Genomic DNA, 16,354 nt, shown 5'->3' with positions numbered 1-16,354 from the left:
TCCACTTTTACAGTTTATTACAAGAAACAGATTAATTAGCAACATTTAATTACAGCTTGCTGCTATAAACTGCAGTACGTAATGTTTAATTAACCATTGTTTTAATTAATATTGCAGAGTTCAGGTGGAATGGCCTCAACAAAACTGCCCTCTCAAAATTTACTTCATAAAGACCCAAAAGAATCTTTGAGTAGCGTCAATACAACCGAAAACATTTATGACACTAAATCAGTTGCAAGGTTCTATGATGTAGTGATTATCACATTTGCTTTACATGCAGAGGTTGTGAGTTCGATCCTCACCAGAACCTGTATAAATTGTTAATTAAATCCTTAACTGTTTTCTTTTTGTTGTGGTGCACCTGAGCACTGTATACAATAATTTCATTATTATTATTATTATTTCATTATTATTATTATTTAGATTCTTCCATTGTAAGTAATATCTTAGAATTTGGCAGAGGAGAAGCAACGGAATGATGGAACATTCTTTCTGAAAGAAATGTTTGACAGGAATTTCTAAACTATGTTAAGAGAGTTATATTTCAGTTGAGAGTTTACAACTGGATACACAATATGTGTATCGCATTGAGGGAGGAGTTACCTTCAGCCATGTTTGTAGATCTAACAGAGAAATGAAATGTCTAAGGTATCCATATAAGGGTTACAAACCTGTTCCTATCCAACCTTCAGAACTTACAGACAGACGTCAATATTGACATGACACTGGACGTAAAGCTGCCTACTAAGATGATGACGATGTTAATAATAATAATAATAATAATAATGATAATAATAATGATGATGATGATGATGACGACAGGAATACAGTTTAGCAGTGTTCTTTAAAATTATTGGTGTTAAATCACTGCTAACAAGGGAGGGGAGGAGGATAGAGAGAAGAGAGAATATAAAATAATATTAATGAAAGGAAAAAAAAATATTTATATATATACAAAGATGAAGCAGTGAAAGATTTATCAGGGAGCAAATAAATGAAGGGGAGAAAAAAGGAGGCGAAGGGAGAAAATTAAAGAAATATAAACTGTGAAGAAGAATGTTATAAAAATATTGACTATAATAATAATAATAATAATAATAATAATAATAATCCATTTTTGTTAGTATCTTTGTAAAGAGTTTAAGAAGCACATCTGCTGCTACCTCAGCCCCAAACCTTTCTCACCATTCTGTTATTTACAGGTATTTAATGCAGAACTTTTGAGGAATTTTTTTTGAAAAATATTAATAATTACGGAATTCTTAATTCATCAACAAAGAACAAAACCATTTGTGAACTGCAATGGAAAAGTTGGGCATCATATTTTAAATATAGAACCTACTTGTAGAGTATTTTAGAAGATGGGGGGAGGGCCATACAAATTTGTTTAATCAATTTAATTACATGGTAAGTTTTATCAGTTTAATTAGAGAGTAAGAGAATTTTAAAATTTTGAAGACAAAAAAAAAATATCTAGAAATAAAAATAAAATTCAAAGGAAACAGAGTTTTATGTGTTGACAATCTTCTAAAAAATAGATTGCGTTTTATAAGGTTTACAGAGCAGGGGAACCAAATGTTTGTTTAGGGGATTTTCATCTTGGAAACTTCCATGATTATCAAAAACCAAAATCATGAAACGAAGCAGCCGAAACATAGAAATATTGACTTGGTTTTAAAATTACACCCCACCCACATTCCTGTAACATCAACCCATTTTGGTTTTCTTACGGAAAAAAAAAAAAGGAAACACGTTTTGCATTGTGCTACAGGATATGGAACTTACTTTATTTTTATATTAGTGTTTTCCAGTTATATTTTTTGTTGGCTACATGTGTGATAGGAGGAACTGGTGGTTCCTTCATTCTCCATTTTTTGGTGAGAGGATCTTCAACACAGCAACACATTGAACAACATGGAACGTACGGAAGAATTTCATGAAATCCTCCCACAGAACGTGGAGCTTTTCCTAGTAACTGGCGTGTACACACATCTAAACTACCAGCATGACCAACTATTAAGATATTACAGACATCTGAAAGAGAAAAGAAAGAGATTTCAGAAGATAAATAATGAAAATAATGAAATGGTATTAATCAAACTTTGATTGACGAATGGTTTTGATTGATGTGAATAAAATAGGATTTTTTTTACTTTAGTAGCATTGAGATTGGTGAGACTGACAGAATTGGTGGAGACCCACACAAATAGTCTCGAGCAGTTTTATATTGTCAGTTTGATTCTCAAGGAGATCAACCTTGTCTGTTGTCCTTCCACAGTCAATAATACCTGTCATGTATTAGGGTCAATATAAACGACTACAACCTTCCCTTTCTCTCTTTCATTATTTCGGGTGGTGTCTAATTAGGCAATATTTCACATGGAGAGAGGCGAAAGAGATTCAAACGAGACTTAAAGCTGTTCTTGTAGAACATATTGCCATAATTACTTTGTCAAATGAAATAAAAACTGTGGAATATCACAGGACAAATCCAGGTAGCCAACAAATTTTGAAAATTCATTTAGAAGGCTATTAGTGACTGCATCTAATGAATTGGTTGTATGTAAGATAGTAGAAGTATAGTGAAGAGTGGGAGTAGAGGCAGAAGAGGACAGAACTCAATATAAAACAATACAACAAGTTATAATGAAAGAAGTGAAAAACTAAGACAATATAAAGACAACGATATTGAAACAGAAATGTTGAGTCAGTGATGTGTTTGATAATCTTGATTATAAAATGTCTTCAAGAAAATATTGAAGACAACTACACTTGAAAATCATAGACACAATCTAAAGTTTGATTGAAGATGGAAGAGAGTGATATAAGAGGGGAAGCAGAGGGAATATCTAAACAGTTTCCTTATACAGATGTCGGAAAAGTAATCCTCAGTCTTTATCACGTACTCCTGTGGGGTCATCAAAGATTTTGAGGTTAGCATTTGTAGAGACACAGAAGGTTTTAGTTGTGTCTATGGTTGAAGAAGGTGAGAAAAGGTGAGGACTGTTTCCTTCATGTGTTTTGTGACAAAGTTTTTGTGCTGTTGATAGAAACTAAGTCCTCACTAAAACAGGCTTTCAATATAAATGAGGCCCTTGACTACAAGGTTGTTTCCATGGTGATGTGTTAAGGTCAATAAACCACAAGAGAATAACATGAGAAACTGGCTGATGATAACACCAGGTGAAACTGTACTGCTGGTCACTGAAGAGGAAAAGTTAGTGAAGGTGATGAGGATGGTGATGATGATGGTTACAGGTAAGCTGTACCTTTGTAAAATGCCAAATAAGAATCAATTCAGGATGTTTTCATGTGACTTTCTTACAGGACGACTTGTAGAAAAAGTAAGAATGGAATCAAAATAAAACACAAAATGGTTACCTTCATGTTCATGTTTTTTAAGGATATAACGTGTGAAATCTGCACATCTGGAATAGAAGTGCTCCACCGTTTCATCGAGGTATAATTGAGTGGGTACCATATAGGAAATATAGTTTCGATCCACAGCATAACCATGGTCAATCAGTTCATCGGGAGTAAACCAAATTGGTAACCCTAACTGGTACCAGCCCAGCCATTCGAATAAGGAGGGTTCAATACAGATTTTCAGATTCAGACCAAGAGCTACAAGAAATTAATTCATTATAAATTAATCAACTGAAAAAAAATTATTAATTCATAATATGGAACATCCCTTCTATCTCCTCTTTGCTACCTTATACTACCCCACCATTGTTCCAAGTAGGACCTTCCTCCATCTCTCTCTCTTATTCTTTCCCATCTCTCATTCTTTCCTTATCCTATCTATTATTTCTTTACTACCCACAAGGGGCTAAACACAGAGAAGACAAACAAGGACAGACAAATGGATTAAGTCGATTATACCAACCCCAGTGCGTAACTGGTACTTATTTAATCAACCCTGAAAGGATGAAAGGCAAAGTCGACCTCAGTGGAATTTGAAATCAGAACCTAACGGCAGACGAAATACTGCTAAGCATTTTGCCCGGCGTGCTAACGCTTCTGCCAGCTTGTCACCTTGCTACCTTATACTACCCCACCAATGTTCCGAGTAGGACCTCCCTCCATCTCTCTCTCTTATTCTTTCCCATCTCCCTTTCTTTCCTTATCCTACCATGGGGCTCAAGTATCTCCTCTGTAATAAGACACCTATTCCTGTCCCTCCGTCATACTCCGACCTCTACCCTGGCCACATCTTTTGCTTCCTCTCTCTCTCTCTCTCTCTCGCTCAGCTGAGAAGTCCTTGTCTTAGAAGCTACTTGGTAACCCTGTGGGTGCTGGCACTGGTAAAAAGAACCCAGTACACTCTGTGAAAGTGGTTGGGGTTAGGAAGGACAACTAGCCATAGAAACCAAACCAAAACAGACCCTTGGAGCATAGTGCAGCTCTCTGGCTTGCCTGCTCCTGCCAAACTGTCCAACTCCTGCCAATTTTGGCAGGGTTTCTACAGCTGGATGTCAAGGCGGCGCTAGCATCAGCCACGTTCAGATGGTGCTTTTTACATGCCACCGGCACTGGTATCTTAACTACAATTTCCATTTGAAGTTGTGATACCTGTGCCAGTGGCACGTAAAAAATAATGAGTTAATTATTAATTCATTATAAATTAAATAGTTACAATTATTTATATATATATGTGTACAATTATATGAAACACGATTGTGTACGTTTGGATGTGGAAAGATCTTCAGATGTGGAAAGAAGTTGTTTCAAGAGAAATACTTTCTTCTAGATATTTCCTCAGAGATGTGTGTGTGTGTGACATTGCATCAATGCACAGTAAATTTCTTGTGACACACAGACTTTTCCATCATTTTAATCTAGCTAAATTTTCATTGCATGAACTTTATTACATTTTATTAAATATTTTGACAACTTAAACATTTTTTATTAAAGACCCTGAAAATTGTGACTGCTGTTGATATTTAGTTGAAGAATAATGTGGCAGAATCCTTCCAAGTTCTAATTCCACTGAGGCTGATTTCCACTTTCATCCTTGGGTGGGGGTGTCAATAAAATAAATACTAGTCACGTATTAGAGATTGAAATAACTGACTTGCCCCTGCCTCAAAATTGCTGGCCTTGTGCAAAAATTTGAAACTAATATTTAGTTCAACTAATAAATTCCAGTGTAAATAGAAATGAAGATTTTAATTTGATGAAAAGATTCCAAATGAATCTTTTCATGCAATTTCATCAAAGAGGAACCCTTCTAGCCATGACCCCAACAAAAACTGATAAATTACTTTTATTTGTTGGAGTGTGGATATTTTCATTCCACGAAAGTGACCCAATCGCTGATATAATTCCATTACAACAGAGATGAAATGTCTGTGACTGTGTTTTCGTTTATTAAAATAATTCTCCTCTCAGACTGAACAAAACTTTGGTTGCCATGATACATGGCTTCACATCACAGAACATCATCATCATCGTTTAACGTCCGTTCTCCATGCTAGCATGGGTTGGACGGTTCGACCAGGGATCAGGGAAGCCAGAAGGCTGCACAAGGCTCCACAAATCCATTCCCACAATAATTTTTTCCTAAAACAAATTTTACTTTAATACAGTTCAGGCAGTGACCTGAATAATAATAATAATTATAATAATAATAATGATAAAAATAATGATAAAAATAATAATTTTTATTTTTGCGCCCTTTTAAAGCCTAGCCAGGCCCGGTTTCCCGGTTTCAATGGCGTATGTGTTCCCCAGCTGGATGGGACGCCAGTCCATTGCAGCATTACTCATTTTTGCCAGCTGAGTGGACTGGAGCAATGTGAAATGAAGCGTTTTGCTCAAGAACACAACGTAGCCCGGTCCAGGAATCGAAACCACAATCTTACGATCATGATGCTGACACACTAACCACTAAGCCACGCGCCTCCACAATAATAATAATAATAATAATAATAGTAATAACAACAACAACAACATCGAATAACACCTTAGGAATGAGAACCCAGGTTCGAAATTTCCCCAAGACACCTGATGAAGGCTGTGGAGATGAGGACAAATATCCGTCAAATGTAAATAATGTAAATTTTGTTTTATTTTAAAAGAAATGCCAATAGATACAAAAATAGTATCTTGTATACGATAGTGTTTCTAATTGCTTGGAATTTTCTCTTTCCAAATAAAGGAAAATAAAATGAAAGTTAATATTCTTTGAAAAACATTCACAAACATTAAAATGGATTGACTAAGGGAAATAACTCTGCTCAGACCAACTAAATGCAATGCAGATTCATAGCCTAGATAAGCTCTATTTATTTTATTATCACTGTCACTGAAGACTGGGTCTTTGGAACTTCAGCTCTCACAACTCAATAATTCTAATTGAGTTGTCGAAAGAGAGAGAGAGAGAGATCAAGAAACCTCCTGGCACCAATATTTTGGATATAGAATCTGTTGGCTGCTGATCGATGCCAGACATGTAGCAACAACTGCACTGGTCTCCTTCATGAAGCATAACTTTTAAAAGTTCCAGCATTGAGGATATTCTTGGCCCAGCCCCACCTACTCCATATGTTCTACACTCCTTTTTAGCTGTAGGGATCTTTAAACTCTTGTCCAAACTTCCAACTTTCAAACATTTTCTATCACACTTTGTTAGATTCTGCTGCAATGGGAATAAAGTCATGTAAAAAACAGAAAACACATCAAAAACCTACAATTTGTGAAATCATAGTACATCACCATTGGTTTGGGTGCAGGCATAGCCCTTAAAATTTTGGGTAGGGCAATGAAAATGCTTTGAATATCCACCTTGCCAAAATGAATGGGTGTAGAAACATGCTTGAGCTGTTCTGATACATTATGTTTCCATTATTGGATGTATCTGGTTTGATTGAGGTTCAAATATAATAATTATGATAATAATAATAATCCTGTCTACTATAGACAAAGGGTCTGAAATTTTTGGGGAGGGGGAGAAGTTAATTACATTGACCCCCACAGTGTTTCACTGGTACTTAATTCATCGGCCCAGAAAGAATGAAAGGCAAAGTCGACCTTGGTGGAATTTGAACTCAGAACATAGTGATGGGCAAAATACTACTAAGCATTTTGTCCAGTGTGCTAATGATTCTGCCAGCTTGCCACCTAAATAATAATAATAATAATAATAATAATAATAAAAGGTCCCTTATTCAGGGACCTTTTGAGTGGGATGGGTTACTCGACCAGAATAAAATTCTAGCTGGGCCCCACCTGCAAGGTCATGTACTGTTTATCTTGATATGAGATCACTATGTCGTGCACATATGGTTGTGATGCATGTGCCTGGTGTACCCTTATCAGACAGGTAGTCATGATGGATATACTGGGCTTCGTATATTTTACCCCAGTGTCACTTTGATGGCATGCACTGCTCTCTCACTCAATAATAATAATAATAATAATAATAATAATAGTTAATATAACTATACCTATATTTCTTTTGATATTATGACTGAAAAAAATCAACCTCGTTAATAAAAAATTTCGAACCTTGGGTTGCACCTCACTAAGCAAAATTTGTTCCTGTATTTATGTTTACCAATGCAAAATTTCCACAAACCATTAGCATCAACAACAGGATTATGTGGAGGCCACCATTCTACATCTCCCAAATCCTCGTCCATGTAAAACCTTAAATACTTTGGCAGCTTACATTTGAAGCAGACTGCTAAAAACAAAGCTGCATTTGGTTTTAGCCAGTCTCTCGATTCAAATAGTAAGAGGATTAACAAATTAGATGATATTAATTTGATTTTAATTTTAAATAAGCTAAACTAAAATAAAACGAAATCAATTCTAGATACCTGTAACAATTTCATGAGCTGTTTGAATACATCGTAGAGCTGGAGAGACATACAAATGAGACAAGTTCACTGAAGCATCTCGTAAACCTTCACCTACAACACAAGAAAAAAAAACAACAAAATTAAACAGAATAAAAAATACATAATTTACACTGATTTATCTCCCCCTTGTCAAAACAAAAAGAAAAAAGAAAAGGAAAAAAAACTTATTTCAGATGAATTATTTTAAACAGGGAGATAAACTAAAAACCCAAACATCTTCAGTTTTCAAGTTGGAAACATTGAAGGGACAATATGTAACTTGAAACACAAACACTGGACACCATTGTGGCCTGGTCTGAGGCTAGAAACAGAATATATAGGGAATAGAGAAGTGGAAAAGGAGTTTACAGGTACAAGGCCTTAATGTTGGCCAATTTCATAGAGATTAGTTATAACAGAGATCAGTTATATTGTAGCAGAGATTGTGCTACATTTAAACACTGCAACTAATCTCTTAGTTATGACCAACAGCTTTAGTTAAACTGTTTCTTCTCAGTCTCTTTTTTTTGCCAACCGTACTCTCCAAACGTGACATTATTTTGATCAAGTCACTTCTGTCAGTTGAATAAGAACAAGACTTCTGCTTCCACTTATCTCTTTGTATACATCTTGATACAATTTCTTTATTCAAGTGACTTTGAGAAAACACAAAATATATCTCAAAAACACATTACACCTTGATTAATATAAATTAACAACTGTTATATTCTTTGCTGAATTTTGTTCTGTCTTAAATCTATATTCACAAACCATGTGCTCTCATCTTATTACAGCATTATTCTACCAACAAGATTGGAAGAGGTCTTTTTTTTTTTCTCTTTTGGTATGTAACAAATAAGATAAACTGAATTGACAATTCATTCTTGTTGATATTTCTCTCTCTCTTTCTCTCTCACACACACACACACACACACACACACACACACACACAAAAAGAGATACATACATAACTTCAACCTCGTGTCTAGAGTGTTTTCTATTTACAACATTTACATTTACATCAACATCAGCATAGAACGGTAGAGCAAGTTGATGTTCCTAACAGATTTTGGTATTTTCACACTGATATCATAGCTTAGAAGCTTTGGGTCCGCCTGATAATTGATTAAATATTTAAAATATCATTACAATTATCTACAAACTCTAATAACAGAGTGAGGGGAGTACTAGAAACTGGTAAAAACATAAAACCACTTCCCCTTATCTGGCTGCTATATAAATATACACACTATATATGAGGTACACACACAAAGTTGTCTAAAAATCAATGAGTTACAAAAAAAACAGGCACTCATATATTGGTGGATATGGTATAAATAAATATTTTGATCTTTGATATCAACCAATTTGCCACTTGGTTTCATACCAGGATTTGAGATAAATCCAGCAATCATCAGAAAAAAAGGCTGAAAGGAATAGTCTGACATGGGTTCTTCACTATGGGTGGTTAGAAAGTATCAAGTGAAAAACTTAAGCAGAAAAAATTTATTTTCAGTTCATTGGAGTTATTTCCTTTTGGTTGGGACCAAAAATGACAACCACAGCGCATGGGGAGATATATATTTGTAGGGCAGAGTTTGGGGCTGTTCCTTTCAGTTGTTTCTGGTGATTGCTGGGATATCTCAACTCCTGGTATAAAAACAAATAGGTAAAGTGGCTGATATGAGGATAGAATACAACATCATGTGCTCATGTGATTGACCAGACTATTGGATATTGTCATACATCACTGCTCACAGTGCACTTTACATTGTTTTAGCTTTTGAATGATGGCATCCGGCTGACTATGCATGCAGGCCAACACCTCCCTGATTGGAAGGTTATTTTTTACAGTTTACAACTGAGTGAACTGGAGCAATGCGAAATAATAATAATAATAATAATTGTGTACAGTGCTCAGGTGCACTACAACTCATCTAAAGTGTATATATAATCAGGTGTAGTTTCGGCGGATTTCGGAAAGCATGAGGGCCTTAAAGGATGCAGTGTCATGGCAGTCAACAACTGACGCAGGCAGTTTATTCCACGCTTCAGCAACCCTGAGCGTGAAAAAATGTTTCCGAAAGTCATGGGAGCTGTGTTGTTTTCTGACTTTGTAGGCATGTCCACGTGTGTTAGACACATGGAGATCAAAAAGGTGTTCAGTGTTGTTGTTGGTGAGGTGGTTGATAACCTTGTGGGTGTTTACCAAGTCCGTCGCTAGACGCCGGAGCTTCAGTGAATCCATGCCCAGGGAAACAAGGCACTCAGAATATGGTAGGTGTCTGATGGAGGGTATGCGTTTGGTTGCACGTCTCTGGACAGATTCCAGGAGGTCAATGTTCTGAGCAAGATAGGGATTCCAAACTGATGATGCAAATTCCAAGTGTGGTCGTACCATAGCTGTATACAGTTTTAAATAGATGGCTGGAGAGCGGCTAACAAAAGTCTTGCTGAGTGATGCCAAGACACCCTCGGCCTTCTTGACAATTTTAGAGATATGCTTTGTCCAACGCAAATCACTGCTGACAGTGATACCTAGGTCACGCTCGCAAGAGGATTTCTTGATATCAGTGTTGTGGAGGGAGTATGTGGACGCAGGGTTTTTTCTCCCAAAATGCATGGTGGTACACTTGTCCACAGCCAGTTTCAGTTGCCAGTCTGTGATCCATTGCTGCATTGTGTCTAGGTCTGATTGCAGGAAAGAGTTGTAGACATCAGGATCAGTCCTCTTGATTTCAAGGTACAGCTTGATGTCGTCTGCATATTTCAATACTGTGGCATTCTTTAAATTGGCATCTATGTCATTAATGTATGCCACAAACAGGAGGGGACCAAGGACAGATCCCTGTGGTACACCCGATGACATCTCATATGGTGTAGAGTGCTGTCCTAGAACTGTGACTACCTCCTTTCGGCTGAGGATGAAGGATTTCAACCAGTTAAAAAGGTCATCCCCCACACCCATTGCAGAGAGTTTCACCATAAGCCTTTTGTGTGGCACAGAGTTGAAAGCCTTAGCAAAGTCAAGGTAGACAACATCCACCCATGAGCCACTGTCAGTGATCTGAGTAATGTCCTCAAGGAACTCGACAAGCTGGTCACTGCAGCTGGAGTTAGGGACAAATCCATATTGTGAGGGTCGGATGAGACTGTGAGAGCTCCAGAAGTTCCAGAGTGTTTCTCTGACACACGATTCCATCAGTTTTGCAATACAGCTAGTGAGACTGACTGGGCGATAGTTGACAGGTGATGTGCGGTCACCCTTTTTGAACAGAGGAATGACACTGGCAGTTTTCCACTGCTCCGGAGTAGCACCATTGTTGAGACAGTACTGGAAGAAAATAGAAAGCTGGTGTAAAAGGAAGTGCCTGCCACGTTTGAGAAGCAGGTATGTAACTCCATCGAGACCAGGGGAGGCATAGTTGCGCTTATTTTGAAGGTGATGTCGCAGCATTGCAGGTGTAAATTCCATAGTTGTTATGGAGTTTGCTGTTAGTGATGGTGAAGATGGTACATTTTGACTTTCGACAGTGAATATGTTTGCATAGCACTCGGCAATGAGTTCTGCGCATTCCTTGGGGTCGTCAGTGATCTGGTTCGTGTGAGGGTTGCGAAGAGGGCCCACTGGAGAGTGAGGTCTCTGCTTTGAATGCACATATTTCCAGAAATGAAGTGTTTTGCTCAAGAAATACATGCTGCTTGGTCTGGGAATTGAACCCACAATCTAATGATTATAACACCCTCATCACTAGGCCATGTGCCTTCACATAATACAGTATAATATATATATTGTGTGTTGTAAATATACACACTAAACATAAAGTGTATAAATAACAATTTATTTCAGACATTTAAAACATTTTTCTTGATAAATTTTTTATTTAAAATTTTCTTCCACCAATTTTTTTTTCTCTCTGATCAAAATAGTCCCAACTCATTATTTTACACATTTGGAATGAAATAACCAAGATTTATTCCATTCAAGATGAACAAGAATCATTAAAGTCATTAAAGAATTACTAAAAAAAAGGCCAAAACTAATCTGAAAATGTTCTTTAGAAATTCAACACTGAATCAAAAACAGAATTATTATTGGCTGCAAATGAAATAATAATAATAATCATCATCATCAACAATAATAATAATGAAATTATTGTATACAGTGCTCAGGTGCATCACAAATTGCCAAAAAGTGCGTATAAAGCATATGCAGTAATGTACAAATGTCTGGGAAGTGAACAGTGTATGAGTCAGATACATGCTTGCGTGTGTATGGAGGGAAGAAAATCAGGTGTAGTGTTGGTGAATCTCAGGAAGTATGGAAGTTTTGAAGGATGCAGTGCTCTGACAACTAACAACTGATGCCGGCAGTTTGTTCCATGCTTCAGCAACTCTTAGCGCAAAAAAAATGTGTCCGAATGTCATGGGAGCTGTGCTGTTTTCTGACTTTGTAAACATGTCCACAGGTGTTAGACAGGTGGAGTTTGAAAATGTGCTCAGAGTTATTGTTTGTAAGATGGTTAATAATTTTATGGGTATCTGCCAAGTCAGCTGCCATATGTCAGAGTTTCAATGTGTCCATGCCCAGGGAAGTAAGGCGTTCAGAATATGGCAAATGCCTAATGGAGGGTATTCTTTTGGTTGCACTTCGCTGAACAGTTTCCAGACGATTAGTATCCTGGGCAAGATAGGGGTTCCAGACGGATGATGCTCTGGGCTTTGTTTGTTTGATGATTCATTGCTGTATAAAATCATACACAGGTGAGACAACTCACCTGTGATGAAATTCAAGGATGATGCATATCAATATCTCACCAGTTTTGTGGCTTATCAACATCACGTTCCTGAAACAAATCTTATGCATGTGCATCACCATGGCACACCAGCAAATAGTTCTTATCTTATTTGTATATAGTCAGAGACTGGTGATTTGGGTCGTCCCTGGTTCGATTCAGGCATGTGATGTTGCTAAGCCATAAAAATAGCAAAATTCAATCAGAAATGAGTTGTCTCACCTCTCAATGACTTTCAGGTATTTTAACACTCAGCGTAATTGAGGGAGTCGTCCCTTAAGTGTTATACAGCAGTGAACAAACAAAACATAGACAATGTGTGTGTGTGTAGTTGATAATGTTCCTAAGGAAATCTCTTTTTTCCTGGGGGCAGGAAATGTGTTCCTCTGTGTTCTCGTAAAGAGTGGTGATGCTGTGGTCATCAATGTTCTTATTGAACACTAGCAGAGAGAAAAACAAAACAAAACAAACAAAACGCATGCACAGAGTGAATTCTAGTAAGTTGATGTCTAGAGGTTGATGCGAGACCTGGTATATGAGTGTGTCTGTGTGGTGGAGCCTGGCACAGTATAGATGATGAGACGGGGTAAGATGGGTTGGGAGTATGTGAATGAAAGGGACACAAGATGAGGCAGTTACCAAGGAATAAAGGCTGTTGCTGTAACAATGAAAAAGCAGAAAAAAGAGACCCTTTGCCTGTGGTTTAGAGTTTGTAATAGATTGGCACTTTACATATATTAACCCTCTGTTGACAACACTCTAACAATTAACAGATAAATTTTACAAAAACACACAGGTTCTGCTTAATTTGTCTCCCTTCTTTCAGCTCGTCAGGGAACCCTCAAAAGAAGTTGGCGAAGAATCAAGAGGAGGTAATAAACAATATTCATTGAAAGAGGGGAGGTAATTAGATACAAACTAGTATCAATTCTGAGGCGACAAAATTTGGCTAATTTTCGTTATTTTCAGAAGATGAGTTTTTCTTTAAATTCATTTCAGCTCAGTAAAAACGTCTCGTTTAAAAGCTGTTCCATTTGGAGCAGACAAATTTTCCCCAAGAAATATTAATTATAAAAAAATTTGATGAAGATTTACTTAATGACAATTTGCAAGAGAAAGACTTCATAAAACATTGATGATACAACAAAAAGATCAAATGTCATCCTCAATTCCTTTCTCAGTTTCTTTGTAACTTATTCTCTACAAGTTTTGTTTACATTGATTTAATTCTCAGGAGTTTCATAAATGGCTTCACATTATTTTAAGCAATGCTCTTCAGGAGTTTTTACACAAGCATCTCACTTTCTCTCTCTCTCTCTCATACACACACACATTGAGTACTGAATACAAAACTCTGTAAGGCTGGTAAATTTATGTGCTGAGATGGGCAGAGAGGTGACTGTGTGGTAAGAAGTTTGCTTCCCAGCCATATGGTTCTGGATTCAGTCCCACTGCATGGTACCTTGGGCAAGTATCTTCTCTTATAGCCTCGGGCCAACCAAAGCTTTGAGAGTGGATTTGGTTGATGGAAACTGAAAGAAACCTGTTATATATGAGTGTGTGTCTGTGTTTATCCCCCACCCCACCACCACTTTACAACCAGTGTTGGTGTGTTTATGTCCCCATAATATAGTGGTTTAGCAAAAGAGATGCTACAAGTAAAAAGCTTTTAAAAAAAAGAAGTTGATTCATTTGATTAAAACCCCTACAAGGTGATGCTACAGCATGGCTGCAGTCTATTGACTGAAACAAGGAAAAGAGATGTCTCAAGAAGTGTTCTATCTGATTATAATAATGATAATAATAATAATAATAATGAAGGCCACTTATTCAAATTAGTCTACTGCAGTATCTTCAACTTGCATACATTGATTACATAAAAAAAAATTTATAAAGTAAAAAACCTCCCCAAAAATTAACAGTAACCCCACTGCCACCAAATCCTATCAGATTGGTTCACATGAAAAATCTCATTGAAACCCAAATCTTTCTCAGTTCAAAAATAATATCAATGTGTTAGAATATTAAATATCTTTAATGAAATAATAAAAGAGCAGAGAAATTGTATTTGATTGTAAAAGAAGGGGTTTTTTTTGTAGGTAAATCTGTGTCCTTACCAGTAAGACGTGCTTGTAATTTGCCAACTTCTGTCAACGGACAGTCTTTGATGAAGTCCAGGTAATTCTTTCTTTTCAACATGTTCTTCGGAAGGTTTAGGTTGATTCTACTGTATCTTCCTAAAAATATAAACAATGAAATAAGACTATTGAAAAGGTTGCAAGACGCAACGAAAATTTTAGGAAAATGAAAATAAGAAAAAAAGTGGAAATTTTACTGGCGAGTGTGTTATATTATAAGGCACAAAAAGAAAATGACTCTCCCCAGACACAACAGAACAGCTAAAGATTTTCAAAAGTGGTCCTTCTCTTGAAAAGATTGGCATGTCCTTTTATTGAAATATCTCTGGCATTATATCAAGCCAGAAGCAGTTTTGAAATTTTATTCTTGAAGAATTATTTAGTTTAAATATTGTGAACACTACAATAAATAGGGGTGGGCTGGGACTTGACCATTGGGGGTACCTACTTGTACTCACCTCCAACCTTCACATAGCTCTGACTGCATCCCTGCGCCATAGTTTGCATTACCTGAACTAACCATTCTTGTTCCTAGTTTTCTTAATGATCCCCAAGCTAAAAGATCGTAGTGCTCTAATAAAGGTTTCCTTTAAATCCATAAATGTTAGGTTGAAAGGCTTACTCTTGGTCAGGAAGTGTTTTGTCTTTGCAGTTGTCAATGAGGAGGGGATCAATGGTTCTCTGAGCCAGAATAAATACAAATTGCAAACCATCAAAGTCGACTTCCTTACAAATCAATTATGCTACAACACTGATACTCAAAGAACAGTTTGATACCTTTGAATTTGCTATTTTCGAAATTTTTTCCTTTGTCCTCGTAGCAGTTGATCATTTACACTGCTTTTATGGTCATTGGCCACAACACCTCTTTATATCAGCTGACTTATGTATGTGATTAACGTAAGTCCTGTTTTGTCAGGTATTTTCAATGGATTAGCTTCTTTCTTTGACTTCATCGTCTTGATGGCCATTTTGTCTGTATAACTGTCCACCTCAGTAGCTGGTTCCACAGTTAGGTGGGACTTCATGCAGGTCTTCTTCCATTCACACATTCTCCACATTCAATAATCTCTCCTAATAACATCTCTAATCATCTTTCTTCTCAGCATCAGTTAGGGAAAGTATGTAACTGTTTTTTCAAATATATTTTTCTCTACCTTAAAACACAGCCTTGCAATCTGGAATACTACACCAATGCTCTGCCAATACCAAACACAGGCAAATCCTTTTCTGCATCTTCTGCACTATCTGCCCTTAGCATCAAGCTTCTCTTCTATCAACAGAGAACTGCTCTTTGCTGTCCCATTTTTTCAATTCTTTCCAGGAACTGCACCAAATAAACCAATCTTTTCTCTAAGACATTTTAACAATTTCCTGTTATTTATATCTTTCACAATTCTCCCATTCACTTAAGACTGGTATAAATAACAAAGCAGTGGTGCCAGTGCCACATAAAAGGCACCTGGTATACTCTAAAGTATACCAGGTGTAGAAATCACGCCAGAACAGACAGCTGGAGCTTGGTGCAGCTCTCTGGCTTGCTACCTCCTGTCAAACCATCCAACCCATGCCA

General features: G+C 36.8%; 1 protein-coding gene across 5 annotated transcripts in view; it reads right to left on the bottom strand.

Moving 5' to 3' along the window:
• LOC115210633 (protein UBASH3A homolog) overlaps positions 1 to 16,354 on the bottom strand; it is a 279,691-nt gene that overhangs the window by 14,560 nt on the left and 248,777 nt on the right. For 4 of the 5 annotated variants that reach the window (XM_036503636.1, XM_036503645.1, XM_036503650.1 and 1 more), the window contains 4 exons: positions 14,761 to 14,880; positions 7,827 to 7,919; positions 3,382 to 3,624; positions 619 to 2,034 (listed from right to left, as the gene is read on the bottom strand). In XM_036503636.1, the coding sequence (XP_036359529.1) occupies positions 1,793 to 2,034; positions 3,382 to 3,624; positions 7,827 to 7,919; positions 14,761 to 14,880 (698 nt within the window). In that variant the 3' untranslated portion in view covers positions 619 to 1,792. Of the gene's footprint in view, positions 1 to 618; positions 2,035 to 3,381; positions 3,625 to 7,826; positions 7,920 to 14,760; positions 14,881 to 16,354 lie in introns of those variants that run through there. The other variant, XM_036503633.1, reaches the window with a different exon arrangement.

This window comes from Octopus sinensis, linkage group LG1 (genome assembly GCF_006345805.1).
Source record: "Octopus sinensis linkage group LG1, ASM634580v1, whole genome shotgun sequence".
NCBI lineage: Eukaryota > Metazoa > Mollusca > Cephalopoda > Octopoda > Octopodidae > Octopus > Octopus sinensis.
Note: the sequence above shows the minus strand (reverse complement) of the source record. Positions and strands in the feature narration are given on the sequence as shown.